Source organism: Thunnus albacares, chromosome 10 (assembly GCF_914725855.1).
Source record: "Thunnus albacares chromosome 10, fThuAlb1.1, whole genome shotgun sequence".
Lineage (NCBI taxonomy): Eukaryota > Metazoa > Chordata > Actinopteri > Scombriformes > Scombridae > Thunnus > Thunnus albacares.
In genome coordinates, this window is record NC_058115.1 from 18,307,501 (window position 1) to 18,324,853 (window position 17,353).

Genomic DNA, 17,353 nt, shown 5'->3' on the forward strand with positions numbered 1-17,353 from the left:
TAAGATTTATAATTGAGACTTCCCGTCCTGATAATAGATGGGATGTGTATTAGCAGGTTGAACTATGTCCTAGTTTTCCCTTTCACCCAATTTAGACACAAAAGAAGTGGAAATGTGTGTGGAGGCTGAGACTTTGATTTGTAAAGTCTTGGGGATCACAGGAGTGTGGGCATTTTCTTCTGAGAGGTGCAGGCCGCTTTGATTTCTCTGGAGGTTTACAGGAGTTCATGTTGCGACCTTTCTTTGGAGCTAAAAAAGAAAACACACTGTATGTAACGGTGTCTGCAAACATGTTAGCTGTTCCTCCAAGAAAACAAACCATAGTAACACTCGTTCATATTGTGAGACACGCTGGGTAATCTGTAGACACCACTGAGTTCATTTTTACTTTCTGTGTTTTATATCTTTTCCTTGGAGTTTAACAAAGATAAAAAAAAGGAGGAGTGAGGAGATCAGACCTGCATGGCTTTGAGGTAATACTGGTAAAAGCGAGCACTGTCATGGTGATATACAGTATACTGCAGCTTGAATTCTTCATGTCTTCACGTGATTCCCTGATTAACATCATACTGCATCACACTGTATAGGGGCATAAAACACATAAAATATAATTACGCCCTCAGCTTCGGTTATTGCGGTGAATTTTATTCATCCCATTATTCAAACTGATAAGAGATTTTTTTTTTTTCATGAGCAAATACAACTGGAGAGCAAATGACTATCTTGATTTTCTTCATCGCTATAGCAACAAAAGCAATATGCAAGTCCTGAATTAAAAACATCATTAACACATGCTCCTTTAAGCTCAGGGGGAGGTGATGTCTCTGTGCAAACATATTTTTCCTTAGACACTATGGTGCATAGATAAAGCACTTATTGTTCTTTGATAAAACTGAATAAGGCTAGGAAAATAGAGTAGAGAGAGGGAGAGCGAAATAAAGTCTGGCACTAATGAAGGACAAACTGCCAAAAACGAAGTGCATAAAAAGCTTCATTTAAAAACTATCAGAGAGGGTTGACTAACCTAAATCCACACAATTAGCACCCTGAAAGCACAACTGAGTGGTTTTCAATGCTGTGATGTTGAAACAGCTAGCTAAATATTCTATTTACTTGATTCATCTAGATCCTGAGGCCACAAATCATTGAGTGCGTGTGTGTGTATGTGTTTGCTAGTAAGGAAAAGACAGATGAGAAATAAGGCGCGATAGAGAGAAAAAAGGGCATAGCAGTCAAAGAAACAAACAGAAAAGAACACACAACCTTCAACTCTTGTGTGAGATATGAATTCAAAAACAAAAGCTTTTCATTGCTGTTTTTTTTTATTGGAAAAATAAGACAGAAAAGAGTTATCTGTGCACACACACTGCACTGATTTCTGAACCACATGAAAATAAATGATGCAGGACTCCTTGAAATTAATCTTGTTTTTGCTGGATGTGGCGTGTGACATGTTCTTCTGCCAAATGATGAGGTATATTTCCAAAGTTCTGTAGAGATGTTTTTTCTCACTCCACTCATGGATTTATTCATTTTCTAAGACAGAAAGAAGACGAATACCTTGTTGGCAAAATCGTATAGCTCTGTTTGCCATGTTTGCCCACGCTTTCAAGTAGTCTAAATATCTACTTGTTCTCAAACAGCTTTGGCAGCTGTTTCTCAAATTACTGGAGGATGCACACAACAGCAAAGTCCAGGTTCCAGCAAAAGAAAGAGCCCACTTACGAAAGGTTGGCAGCTCCACAAAAAGCACACTTTCCTCTCCACATGATTCTAATTATTGGAAACTTGCTCCAACAATGGCATCCAGAATCTATTAGAACAAACAGCTGTCCATGACAATTAGGACATAATCATTTTGCATAAGGGAGTGTCTTCATTTTTAGACCGCTGTTTCTTCAAGCCCATTCAAGTTGGTGCCAGATGTTTAAAAAAAAAGCCTAATTTAATTTCACATTGCACTCAGTGCTAAGTCGTTTGGATCCACAATATTAATTACAATTAAATGCCATTAATTGGTCTTAAATAAATAAAAGTTTTACTCTCAGTGATAATGACTCACGTGAATAAAACATTAATGCTAAAAGACAAACATTACAAACAAAAACAAACACTGAACCGAGGAGTCAAGGTGAGTGTTTTGCTAAGCATTATCACTTATTTAAAGAAGCTGCCAGAAATCCATAAAGCAAAGACAAGCTGCGGTAAGAGATATCAAGACCAAACAAAGCCTGTTCAGCCAGATAAAACACTGCCTTGAGAAGTATGTACACAGAGATAAAATGAACAAGAGAGATGCATGCCAAGTTCTACCATATAACAAGCCAGCCAATCCAAAACCCTCCCTCTGGTAACCACCCAGACAATAGGCAGATGGGGCTGGATTCACGGGTTACAGGATTAGAAGTCCGTTATATTTAGATATAGAGGATGGGAGGCCAAGTGGCTGCCACCTTGTCCTTCGGTAGGCCACAGCTCTTTGAGTTTTATTATTATAGCCCCTTTTTTCCTACTACAACTCTATAGAAATAGCAAAGAAGTCAGTGCTACACTGAGAAGGACTTGGCTGACAACCACCTCACTTTGAGTGATAAACAGCGACCACTTAGGAGTGAATCAGGGGAGACTGGCTCTGCCATTTTAGATAAGGATCAGCTCGCGGGCACACCTAGACCTGCATAAATCCGGTCAGAGAAGATGGTGATTTGTCATGTTGCACATGTCTTATGTGGAGGGAAAAAAACAAAACAAAAACAACAGCAGCAATGGCAAGGTATTTATGTGAAAATGCTGTCTCACATGTCCCACTTCTGCTTGATGTCAAGATTGTGCAACATCCATAACAAACTGTTGGTGGTTTTACTTTCTGGGTGTTTCCTTTCTTTTTTGCACATTCTGTTCCAGCGCAGCCTATTATGTGTGAGGTGATTTGCCACTGTGTGTGAAAATGGTAAGTTAGCGGGAACATACAAGAAGGAGGTGATTCTAGCAAGTGGGTTGAGAGATTACTGGGTGTTTTTTGACAAATCAAATGAATTTTTATCAATTTTATCTGAGTCCTCTACTATGATGATTTTCTCTGTGGAACATAAACTTCATCATCAGCATCAGTAACATCTTCCAGTCCTTGTAGAGAAGCGTTTCACACTTAACTGTCATCAAATATTTTTGAGCACAAAAAAACTGTATTATTATGTCATCAGATGTTACCAATATAATAACTTAGATATAAACAAACATCATATATCTACTAGTTTTATTGTAAATCCACATCAAATAATATTAAAAATATTAGAATATGCTTCCAAAGCTAAGACTCACTGACCTTAAAGGGACAATTCACCCCAAAATCAAAAATACATATTTTTCCTCTTACTTGTTGTGCTATTTATTCATCTAGATCATTTTAATGTGAGTTGCCGAGTTTTGGAGATATTTGCCGTAGAGATATCTTCCCGAAAAATATGTAATTTTGATTTTGGGGTGAACTGTCCCTTTAAGCTAAAGAAATAATGGTCAGATGCCACAACATTATCAAACCACATAACTTTTCAAAGAAAGTTAAAACATCAAAATCAAACTGTATTTTTTAGATTTTATGTGACAACAATATTTATTATGTCTAGCAACACACACTATGGGATGACATGCAAATTTATATCTGGTGAAACGTGTGTGAAATAATGTAATAAACCAACAACCCAGCACAATATCATGCTCTATTGATGCTTATAGACGAGCACATGCAAGAAAGAGTGAAGAACAGAGTATGTATGACTTACATTCACAGAGGTTATCTTGCCAAGTTGACAGGCCTCCTGCAAGGACAGAAGAACAGTAATTCCATCACTGTCTGAATGTAATTCTACAGAAGATTTACTATGGAAATGAATATTTAGATCCAACAAAAGAAACTGCACTGGGAACTTTCCAGTCTTCTTGAAGTCAGCCAGAGTTCACAATTGACAACCTCATAGATTTGGGGCTTTAAAGGCTTTTTTAAGTTGGAATTGAGATTTAGGATACATATTGATTTCTTACTCAGACTCAGAATTTGTACAGCACATTCCTGTGCTCAGTTGGCACACCAACAAACCGGTCTGCAGAGTACACACCCTCTCCCCAGAAATGTAAAGAGTAGGGCAAACCTGACATCCTGACAACACAAGCTATACAACTGACACTTTGATAAAGATGTTTTCTCTTCATGTCAGGGAGGAAAGTGAACAGAATATCAAATGAAGCATCAAAAATTAACAATACACAGCGACAAGCTTCTAAATTGGGAACAAAAGACACCCGCAAGCCTGCAAAATACTAGCATCCTCTCTCTGGGGACTGAGATAACTCACAGAGAGATAAGAGTATTTAATTTTTAATCACCAATTTTGTTTTCTTTGTACTGTGTATAATAATCTGAGTACATGACTTGATTTACAAAGAAAATAGAAGAAATCTGGCAGTGAGGAGCCACTTAGACAGGGGAGAATCAGAGAGGACTGCTGAGGTGGAACGGTAAAACAGTGAACAGGAAACAAGTTCATGTCAACAGATTATCCCAACATAATTGTTCACCAAGGGATTCTGTTAGTGACTGAGCGATAGAGCAGTACATCCTAAGCTATTCATTGAAAACAAAATGGAGCATCATGGTGGACAACTAAACTAAATTTAAAAAGTACAGTTTCCAAACTTCTGACAAGTGACTGCCTGGAACAGTAAAGAGTATAGTATTTGTCAATTTCTTTGAAGATGAGCATGTTTTAGACAGTTATGCAGGTAACTATTAGCTAAGCTCATTGCTATTAAGTATTTAGGTGCCCAAACTAAACTCATGCATACTGTATACAGTACACTGTTATATACTACACTGGTAAGGATTCTGCCCATAATATCAACAGTTTGTCTCTCATTAAACAGTTTTAATAGTCTTCAGTCCATCGGACATTATGCGACTGCTCTGCTGTATGCCAGATTCACTTGCAGTAACAGACATACAAATAATTATCATCTGACTCTACAGTTCCCCTCAGATCTACTGGGCCTTTTAGCATCTTTCAGCTCATTGTTTTTGTTTTATGGCCTGCTGTTTTGGTTCAATCTCATCATGTTCATTCCAGCAGCAGCAGATTGTTGTTTTCACCAAAAAAGCTTTGATAAACCCACTGTTACCTAACCTACACCAAATGGCAGACAGACAAGGTTAGCAGCTAGAGCTGTTGAAAATAGTGGTGCATTCTAGGACCTAAAGAACCAGATATTTCACTCAGGTGTTGGTGGCATCGAAATCACAGCTGAAAGGAGAGTGAAGACTGGACTTAGAAATATGAAGATGATGAAGTTTAGATGGTAAAGCAATAAAGAGTGAGGTAGGTCAGCTCAGAAATGTTTTGTGACAGGCTTTTTGTTGCTATCTGAACTCTACTGCTAAAAGGCTCCTGCACATTTGTTAGTCTAACCATAAAACAAATACTAATGCAGTTGCAAAAAATTATATTCTCAAAAGCCCTTCATCATTGAAATTAAAAGCAATTCTTATAAAATAAAAGAAACAAAATAGATCAATTGATTTATGTATATGGATGTTGTCTAGATGATTTCCATTTAACATAGATGCACAAGTAAGCTGTATAAACACTGCATATAGACACAATCTACCACCTAACTGATTTGCATATTGAAGACATATACAGGTTATGTCTAAATCGATCTTATAATCTATCATAAACTGGTAATACTGTACCTATCACTACACCAGACAGACATCATGGCTCGAACTGCACCAACCCATTTAAATTAATTGATGACGACAATATTTAATGCATATCTGAGCACACAAACATTTGTCAGGTCTGTTTGAGGAGCTACTCATTTGCATTAACTGACTGGTCATTTAAAAGCTGGATTTTACTTGAGGCTGCCTTCAGACAGTTGTTTCTTCTCCAAGTAATGTTTTATTCAACATTTCATGACACATACTTCAAGTTAGAGACCTTACCAACCAATTAAATATATGATAATGTACATGAGGGAGCTGAGAAGGTGACCTATGGTTGTCTCATATTTAGATGACATTCAAAATAGTAGTTGAACATCTGATTGCTGGAGACCATATGTGTGTGTAGTCATTTTTTTTTTCTTCAGTATGGATTGGTCAGTGACCTTCTCTCTGAATGTACGCCTCTCCAACTAGTGGTTTCAAAGCACCCACATGCAAGCCTGGGAGAGAGTTATGCTTAAGATAAGTGCATTTGTTGGTGAACCACATCAAAGTACAGAGGGATGTCTTAGCGAGCAAAGGCAGTGGAGCTCGAACCAAGCCTTTGATCACCCCAGGCACTCTGATCATTAAAATATTGGATAAATAATTGATTAAAAACACCAGACCTTATTGTGCTCTGTTTCTATATCCAAATGAATCCCAATTTTGAGACACAGTGGCTGTACAATGAATAAATAGCAAATGTACAGTAGGTAGGAAAGAAAGGCATATACTGTATAGTTCATGTAGCATTGTATGGGATGCTTTGAAACAATCGATTAAAAAATTTGTATTTAATATTTTTGTAATGTGTAAGCCGAAAATATACTGATTACAGTACAGTCTGTGAATTCCCCAGCACTGACTTCCAGTATGAGCTGGAGACAGGCTGAAGTGCTGCAACAGATCCAACTTCCCCTGTGAGGGTTTGAGCTATGGGATGGCAGGTTGGCACAGAGGTAGAGGGACTGGGTAATAATCAAAAGGCACAGACAGAAGGCAGGTGAGAGTGAATTCCAGCTGTGCGTATAGGGGGCTGGAGGGTAGATAATGCAGTGAAAACCAAAGCCTGGAGTGTACAAGAGAAGAACAATGTGCCTACTGTATGCATGTCAGGGATATTAAAAAGAAAAATTTCCATCACCTTTTGTACATAGGAGATTGATGTACAATCTCCCTCAGCACATATACATTTAGAGTATAAAGATCAATCTAAATTAAACAAGATCCCATTTCAATTTAGAACACCAGGACAGAGTCCTTTGTTTATTACTGTATATATCTCACAGCATAAAAACCATAGTAAGCATCACATTGCAAGGGTTGCCAACATAAGCACAGTGGGTGTTTGGTCATTTTATTATTTATTTGTGTCATCTGGTCATTTCATTACAGTCGAACCAATATATGGCAGCAAAATTTATGATATCAACTGTAGGTGAAGTAAAAGGCAGAACAAACAGCAAAGGTCGACAAGTAACGTTTCCTTAGACATGGACAAGTATTTGTCAAAGATGATGAGGCGACAACAGCGGACATGGCAAACCTATTTATTTTGAGCAATGCTGTCAAATGTTAGACTAATCTCACATAACTATGACATCAGGCACTTATTTCTTCAAGCTCTGAATGGAAAACAACCAGAGGTGCTGTTTCCGGAGGCAGATATTTCAAACACATAGCCAATCCAACCTCTAGACTTTTAACGTCTTGTTATTCCAATTTCTTTGATGAGATTTTCTCCTGATTTCTACAGGCTTGATGCCACAGAAGTTTGTCTACATGAGATTACTAAGGAATAACAATCAACCTCATATTCCTTGTGCTCATTTTCAACAATTACTACAGTTGGTGTCAAAATGATCTATTGGCTTCACAAGGACCGAATAATCTGATACAGAAAATTAAACCTCGCATTTAACTATTTTTTCTTTTTATATGTTCAAGCGGAATTGGCCGACCTCTGCAAACATTCAGCAAAAGGACATACCTCAATACAAAGCTTTGCTCAATTCCATATAGCAATAAGTTCAAAGCAAAACAAAATGGTGCATCAATCAGCCTCGCTGCAGTTTGTGAAAATAATTTAAAATGTGTATGATGTGATAACTTCAAGCCACACTGAAAGCCTTAAAACCCCTCCTCCCTGGGGTTCTCATGCTCCTAATAGTTTAACACTAATGAGATCTGGTGCTCCCGTCTCTACAGCCTCCCACATAACAGTTTATTTCGTAGTGTAAATACCTTTGAAGGTGGGGAGAAGCACAGAGCGAGGCAAAAAGACAGAAAGTACGCTATAGCCACAGTCTCCAGCTGCCAAAGCTTGCCCTTGCGTATTTCACATTTGCTGTGACTTTGACTCAGAGTTCATTGGTGAGGCTCACTATAGTGCACTGCTGTTCAATTCAACTAGTCTCCCTGCATGAAGTCTGTGAAAATAATGGTCAAGCAGGACTTGTCAGGACTGCTCAGTATTCCAGAAATGTCAGGGCAGTGCCACAGTCTACGACTTACACTGTTTGGAGAGGGTGAGAGAAAGGCATGTGGCCTGCTATCAAGTGCTTATCCCCCACGGATGAGATGGATGTGGCTGAATTTATCAATAGGAAGAAAATGACAGCTTTGTCAGGTGGCTGTGTCACAACCACACACATGCAGACATATGCACACATAATACAAATATTCACAGAGGAAAACTTGGACGTGCATGCCATCTGCTCATATGTGCAGGCACAAGAGACGCAAATGTCTCAGCCAAGAAACAGTGAACAGAGTTCAAGTTTACATCCTTTATATTTTTGGCAGACGCAGCATGTCTTAGACAGTGTGATAAAACTGTTGCAAACAAAACACCTCCTCATCAAAAGGGGCTAATAAAGTCTTCAATATACTTAAGTGTAGCCTTAGATAAATAGAATCCCCATTTCCCTGTGCATTGGTGTTCAGTTGTCCAAAGTGTATTGATGTACTTATTGACATTCAATAAAGGGAAACCCTCTCAGCAAACCACAGAGTAGTATAAATCCTGTACACTTCTTGAGTGTGCACAAGGAGCAACTTTCTTTTAACACAATTACTGGACAGCAATAATGTCACAGTGTGTTCGAACCAATTTTGATTTACAAGTGGACAACATGTTGCCTTTTCATCAGCTTATTATTATTAAGTGGTCTGTATATATGTGTTTCCCTGGACAATCCTCCCTCTTGCTTCACTCTTAGTGAGGTATTGATCCTCCCAGTGTACCGGCCCCTCTTGATTTCATTAGGCTAGCTGCTGTTAATTACTCCACACTCTAACCTTTTGCTGTTTCATTTGGACCGACAAATTGGGTGAATTAAAAAAGGGGGAGGTAGAAAGAAGAAAAGAAAGAAAGGGGAAAAAGCTCCCTAGCAGCTGTGGTGTTGGACCCCCTCCCTCTCTGTGGCGCTTGTGTCAGAATCCCAAGTGGCGTAATAATTAAAAAAGTTCATCAATGTTCTCTTTGCTCATCAAATTATGCAGAAGGAGGCTACTCCAGTAATTGTTGCAGAGGATTCATTTATGAAAACCATACCGGCTAGATCTAGTATAGTTGTCTGGGGAATTGGAGAATGATGCCTTTTTCACTTTATGTATCTGTAAAAGGTTCTCAACTTCAAGCAGGCTTATCATTAAAACACATTTTATTCATTTATGCATGTTTATTTACAAGGATCATGTGACAGACATTACTGACTTCTAAATTTTGTTTTACACCGATTCAAAATGCAGCATCCCTTTTTACTGACACACCAATTTGTCTTCTTAGTGAAGGTATTAAAAGAGTATGATATGACACATAGCTGCAAAGTTATAATTAGACTTAATTTAATACCTTATGTCATGAGATTACATGTGCAGTGCATGGCATCTGAAGCATACTTTAATCACAGGGGATGTAATTGATTAACCATATGAGACTGGGAACGAGATGATGAGGATGATGCTCTAAATCCATGTTAAATCAATACAGCCACTTCCTACACATTGAGGGATTATTGACAGAAATTACTACCAGCTGTAATTGCTGACTTACAATCATCAGATAATTTCTGGCTTGGTGCATTGTGTTTATGCGTATAAGTGAGTCAGAAACATTGTCACTGCTATGACTGCTTTAAGTAATCACCTGCTTTAAAGTGGGACAATGTTTCAACATGGATACATTACCATCGGAGCAAGAGACATTTATAGGATCTTCTAGATCCTTAATAGGAGAGATGCCCTTTCCTCAAGGTTGAGTACATTCTAGTTGAAAAGATTCTACTGTACATGATTCAGAAGGAGCCATTCAGAGTACTCCCTTTGGCTGAGATAATAACTTCATCATAATTAGCTCGTGGTGCTCAGGAGTGTTGAATTGTCGGTTGCAGTGGGATCTGGGCTGATTTATTGCTTGATTTAATTACGTATCAAAATTCAATTAGACATGCTTTCAACCAAATTCAAAGTGAGTTTTGTCAAGCTGTCCCTTGAAATCAGATGCGGCTTGAAGGACATCCTTCATAATGCGGTGACATCTAACTTAATAATTATCACTTACCAAAAATCATTCATGTGTTACGAGACGAAGATAGAAAAAAACAACAAAAAATTGCTATTTCACTTTAAGAGAAGATGTGCTTTTTTTTACCCTTCCATCTCTTGTTTCACATCTCAACTGACATCAAACAGCATCAAATAGTGTGAAACAGACCTTGATTCAGTACTGATGTGAAGAGGGTTGCAGGTACTTTACCAAGTGAAGATACATGACAAAATGCTCTTTGAGGTTGACTACGGCTGAGGAAGTGTCTGGCTTTCTTTACCCACATCACTCACTGCCTGCTCACCCCCTTTTGCTCCAGACTACACTAGGGAAAAAAGGGGAGCTGTTTTGAATAAGTGTCACACCAGCCTCCAAGAGCTACATTGATCTTTACTACTATGCAAATTCAGGATGTCATGGTGTCTATGCTAAGAAGCCAAGGAAGGGAAGGAATATTTCAGCCGGAGGTCTCTGACTCAAGTGTAGTCCTTTACCAGTATTGTAAATACACTCATTGACAATTTTATTAGGTACACCTTAGTAATACTGTGTAGGGCCCACTTCGACCCTCAGAACTGCCTGGAATTTTTTGAGGCATTGATTCAACAAGGCGGTGGCAATGTTCCATAGGGACTTTGATTTGACAGGAGAGTTTTTGCAGTTTTTCAGTGGCACAAATGCTGTGAACATCCCATTTCACCTCATCCCAAAAGTGTTTTATTAGGCTGTGATCTGGGGACTGTGCAGACCATTGGATGAAGTAAAGTCATTTCCTGGAACCTTCTTGAGACAATGACAGATTATATTACTTAAAAAATCCAACTGACAGAACAATATGAAGGGTTGCATCTGGTCAGCAACAATGTTTGCTGTATTTATACAGCAAAAGTATTTTAAATACAGCACATACTGGCAGACAAAAGGCTTTTTTTCCTGATTTCAGTCAAGCTCCTATTTGTTTCCTACAATATCTAATATCCATTGCATTGCAAAGATGCACACTTTGCCCCTCATCACTATCAACACACTCACCCCAGTTATGGTCACCTTGGCTAATGTTTTAATATGATTGCCTCTTACTTTTTGCTTTGTGTTTGTCTTACAAATGTGCAGCAATATTGTGCTGTTACAATACACAACAACTAAACTGCTTTTTTTGTGCCACTAAGGTTAGCCGAAACAAAAAACAATTAGCTCTGCGATGTAGCTATTGCTAGCAGCCATATTTGTCAGATTCTGGCATCACACCATACAGAAATACTTAAACTATAGTCAGCTTGTTCCTGTTATCCGTGACATTTCAAGCCCCGTTTTTGGTGTGGATAACATGGGTCATACAACACGTGTCAATGGTCATGCCTACAGTTTTCTGTGTAAAACAGAACATTGACAGTGGTTATTGGCTTTGGTGGATGAGTGTGAGAGAATATGCCGCTGTCTTATTTTCCAGTGCTGATGCCTATTGTCACGACACAAAGGCATGTACCATGTAACTGTACCTTGACTTTCTCTTGTTTGGTGATTGCTTTGGCTGTAGCTGTCACAATGAACGATGCAATAACAATATAATTGAGGCATAACAATATCCAGACCTTAGCAAGTCAGTCTGTTATAAATATGATAAAAAACTAATTTTCTGTTTATCCACTGGTCGACAGAGAAATCAAGTGAAAAGATACCAAAAACAACTCCTCATATTCACTTTGCTATTCTATATTGTGCTGCATACAGTGCTTTGCTAGGTGGTCCAGAAATGAAGACTATAGCCACCAGTTAGATGTTGCTGCTAGCAAAGTAACCAAAAGGACGGAAGAACAGCACACAGTACTTGCCATGTCCTCTTGACAACTACAACGTCAGTTACAACTATATGTTACTTCCTTGTTGACAAGTACCTTAACTCTTCCTACAACCTTTTCCCACAAGATTGACCACCAGTGGCAGAACAGAGAATCTTTTTTTATTACACTATATATTGATCGTCACTCCTACCATTATGGTTGAGAAACACTTGAGAAACCTATTAGGTATGCTGTGGCCTAATTATGCCAACAAAACATTCCCCATCACATTACCCCATTAACATCAACACACTCTATGATGTTGATACCAGGCAGAATGGATCCATGGATTCATGCAGTTCAAATCAAATTTTTATCATCTGCGTGTTGCAACAGAAATTGGGATTTCTTAGACGAGGAACATTTTTTCCACTTTAGTTATTTAGTTTTAATATTCATGTGGCTAATGAAGTTTATATAGTCTTGTCCATTTCAAAGTTTTTTTTTTTTTTTTTTTTTGGTCTAGACGGATTTTCACACCAATCCAACACTACAGCAGCTGCTGTCACTGATTAGTGCTTCTTGCATCAGAATCAGTAAAAAAAAAAATGGTGTAGCATTTGACTGGAATGAAATTAAACATACTATGGATGTTGGTGACCAGCCTGTCCTCACAAGAAAAACAATAGTATAGGTCTAAAATTCAGGCCGGTAAAAACAACCTATAGTTATGTTTGAGTGACAGATACCATCTAGCGGCCATAGTAATTAAGACCTGGGGAAGTGACGCAGTTCAGATGACGCCAATATAAGATGACTTCCTTATTAGGAAGAGACGTGCTGGGTGGATAGCTACATAGTTAGTTAGATAGCAAAAAGTGGGTTTAGCTGCAGGAGACCACTGTTAGACCGCTGTTAGACCGTTGCTTCCCATTTCCAACTGCAAGTTGGGAAATTTTTTTGTAAAAACCGTAACAATGTTAGTTTTGTTTACTGTTGCCATGACAACAATGGTAACATGACCTTAAAGAAGTACTAACTACATTTCAAGTGATAATTTTAACCCTAATCACAAGCTTTCACCCTAACCCTAACCAAATGGTTTTTGTGCCTAAACCTAAACCACAGCATTGTCACACCATAAAATGTCATTATTTTTTAACAATCATTTATAATGGTTTTGGAAAGTGGCATTTATACTACTATGGGTCATTCTGGAGTGCAGGTTCAATCAACCTATGCAGTTGTTTAATTATGAGGATATGTTGTGATGACACATGCTTGAAGTCTACAGGTTTAGTTGGACAATAAGTGAACCTCTCAACCCATGTCTTGTCTGCCTACATGGTGAGTCACAATGTTCTTGACTCACTGTCTGGGGGAGTGAGCTGCATTAATGGGGAGGTGCGTGTAATAAAGTGGCCACTAAGTGTACTGTCAAATAGGAAACATGGTGGAGAAGAGAATGGGAAGGCCCCTTGATGTGTCAAAACTTCAGTTTATCAAGATTTCCTTGTAATGTGAATTGTTCATCCGTTTGATCTACCTCCCTCCCTCTTGAAATGTCTGACAGTTTTCTTCATTGAGACTGGCAGAGGCATTGTCCATAGATTGCGATGTGCAATGACATACTGTATCACAAGCTTGTGTTTGAAGCAAAGAGTCAGAATCATCGTCATTCATGGACAAACATGAAGTACAATGATGATACTGATTAATGATTTTCAGAACATTTATGGAAATGATCTCTTGAAAACTGGGATTTGCTTTTGACTCAAATTTAAACACACAATTGATAGCCAAATGGTCGGTAATGTCATTTAGCTAATTTCATCTGGGTTTGAAAATGGACTTGCTGCCATTCTTCACATATCGCCACAAGCATAAGGATTTCACAAAGAAGCTTGTGAAATATTAACAATCCAAACGGCCGTGGCCTTGTTATAAATTTCAATGAAACCCCAGAACATGAAGTGATAATACTTTATTAATGTCTCTAAGAATAATAGCCTTTTCTCTGCTGAAGTGTTGACGGATGTCACTTCAGAAAGACAGTATTGGATTCTGTTGCAGTTATATATAATCTGATCACTAGACAGAGAGAAATTTTTATCTTTAGAGATCAAATTCATTAGAGATAACTTTGTATTTTTGTGTGTAAGGAATGTGTGTACAACTACTGTCAATCAAAAAATACTGTCATTGCTGTTACGTATAGAGTGGATCACAACCCTATCTTCTGAGAATGTCACTTTATCTGCAGAACAAAACAACTCCTCTTTTAAATGTTCAGTTAGATAAATAAATCATTTTAGACCCTTTACTATGTTATTCTATACTCTGCAATCATAATAGGGGTCACCAAAACAGCTTACAGGTTAAATATAACTGAGAGTACAATAGACTAGACTGATTAAAACTGTTGCAATATTAGCATCAGCAATACATTCCTCTTTGTATTTCTCACACCTCATAAGTAAATTTGTAAGCATCGAATGATCCTGTAAAGTAAAAAAGTGTGCAGTTGTCAGTAGGGTTTTAATATTGGTAATTAGGTATTTCTTATGCGGTATCTTTATTTTTTTATTTCATTAGCTCTCTACGATGGACAAAGCAAATAGGAATGGTGCAGGTCATAAAAGCAATGAGACCCAGGCAAGGTCATGTGTTTACTCCTCCCAATGAATTGGCAATAAAAGTAAAAGAACAGATAGTAAAACTGGCCAATAGACATAAGGAGGGAGACAGCACTCACAGGAAGAAAATAACACAGGTTGCTGCTTAATTACAACAACATTAGATGTACCCTGAACACAAGACCTACTTTGACCACTGCTACCACTGATAAAATATTAACAGTCAACATACTCAATATTCAGGAAGACACACTACTTCTTCCACCATCTCCGGTGAGACCAATGCCAATTTCATGAATATTTTCTAAGGTAATCCATATGAATGTGAAAGCCATGCAAGATGATTACTTACCATCTTTGGTTACAGCAAATCCTTGTCTACATAAACTCTCTATATACACTAGCAACCAGGGGTGTCATGCATTCAATGCTTTTTGTGGGGGCACAGTTTCGCAATGCATATGTTAATGTTCACACCAAACAAAGTTGTTATCAGTAATCATCTGATGTGCGTATATGTCTGGCCTTTGTACTGAAGTTCTCTGAGAAATTTAGTATAAAGCAGTGGAGGCTGGTCCATATTTTTTTGAGAGGCAAGAGGGAGATCAAAATATAAAAAAAGAATATTTGGTTGAAATAAACCATTACCAAATCTCAGTATTGTTTATGAAATATTTTTTCTCTGTTCTTTGGAAAAAATCCATTATTGAAATTCTAGTTAAAATGCTTCAACAGCGACACTTGCAGGGCAGGAGGAGAAAGAGCAGTCTGTGTGAAGTGGTGGTGGGGAGCAGAGGAGGCTGCTGTCCTCTGCAGGGCGGGATCTCTTACACCAATTTAATGTACTTCATTTTTTTTCATGCTAATCTATGATTGGCCAAGACACGTAAAATGACGCTCCAAGGGAGGACGTCCTCCTTAACCAATCAACAACCAGAATGCAATATTGACATTGCGTTGGTCCGATGACAGTTTTCAGATTTCATCTTCAATTCTCTCCACTGTAAAGCAGAGTAGCAGCAGTAGATAATGAGTATTAGATAGCTCCTTGCATTAGTCAACGCAACAGTTGGCTTGTTGTGGCAGCCTGACGGATTCTTTATACATCCATGGAAGGACCGTTAAGGACTGTTGTTAAGCTAACAGGAGAATGGATCTGGACTGTGCAGCGCAGCCCCGCTTGGGAGGCTGGAGAGAGAAGCAACCGGAGAAACAACCAGGAGAGTTAGCTTGTTTGTCATTGTTGCTAATGATATCACACTGGTTAACCAGCAGCCACAAAGTTCTGTTAACTAACAAACAACCAACAGCTACAAATGGATGTTATGACATGAATACTTCATCTAATCGTCTTTCTGATAGAAAGAAGACGTCAGATAACTTGAGTCAGATACAGCTTCTCTTTCTCTGTCTCTTTGGTCACTAATTTCTTCTCTGATGGTTAAATGTCCCTGTGGCTGTTTTGTGTATTTATCTCCTTAACAAGAATGCAGCAGAGATCATATAATGTGTTGTAGGTAGTTTGCTTGTTAAAGTTACAGTGAAGTAATTGAGTGGTTGTTGAGTCATCTGTTGATGTTGTGTGATTAGTGAATGAGTGTGCAGGAGGTATGGCTGTTTGCTTGTGACAATTTCTTCAGTTGGTGTTTAAGCTGAGTTGTATATTGAGTAATAAGCTTAAAGTAACTAGAATAACAAGTGTTAACATGTCATCTTTGTAAACTATATTTTGTATGTCGTGCACATAGATAAGAGTGTGTAAGTATGTACGTATTTGATACATGCATTAATACTTTTTGTGAACCTACACTTTCAGATCTATGAATGTTTTTAGTGTTCAGTCTTTCTAGTATTCAGCACTGATCTGTACCTGTATCAGATTATAAGCTTTGTGGTACTTTATATATGTCTGTATACTAAGAAAATACATAGGAAACACATGTAAATCATGTGATATGTTGTCTGTTTTTGATGAGAACATAAATCTGTTGTCACAATAGAACAATACTATAGATTTGTTTTCACTTTGTTGGTAAAATGACACATTCAGAACCACTCCATGGCTAAAATGAGCACTTCTTTGTTTAGAAACAATATGTATACGCTAAATGTATTAAAGAAGCAGCCTTCTCACCACTCAGGGGTTTTGTTTTTGAAAGCAAATTGTTTTATTGGCGTATAAAATTGCCCCCCACCCCTTCGATTTCATCAGGTGGGACAATGATATAGTTCGATGCGATTTGTTGTAAGATTCCATGTTGGTTTTACTCCTGTCCTCCCCGATTTTTTGAGTCACCAGCCGCCACTGGTATAAAGTCAAGAAGTTGTGATATGTAGCACAACAAGCTAGCGAAGCCCTGTAAATGGAATTGTGTTTCCGCACACTCTTTGGAGCCATTTCTAAACAAGCTACGGTAACCACTCGACTTCCGTAGACAAAGGAACGTGTCACCCAGTGCAACAGTATGACTCATTGACGTGTTTTTAATAGTTTCGGTCAACAACAGAGGTCTGCGGCACAGAGGAATAAGATATAACAGGCTTTGGATAATCACACAAAACTTGTAAGTAGGATGAGTTCATTGTTGGTTTGGTTCTGCCCTTGAGATGTATTGACAAGAAGAAA

The 17,353-nt window shown here is 38.2% G+C and overlaps 1 protein-coding gene across 1 annotated transcript in view; it reads right to left on the minus strand.

Annotated features, from left to right (window-relative positions):
* The window catches only part of pcdh11 (protocadherin 11), a 130,259-nt gene that overhangs the window by 48,362 nt on the left and 64,544 nt on the right, over positions 1–17,353 (minus strand). Inside the window, exon 5 of the mRNA XM_044364476.1 lies at positions 3,783–3,818. Coding sequence (XP_044220411.1) covers positions 3,783–3,818 — 36 coding nt within the window. The remainder of the gene's footprint in view (positions 1–3,782; positions 3,819–17,353) is intronic.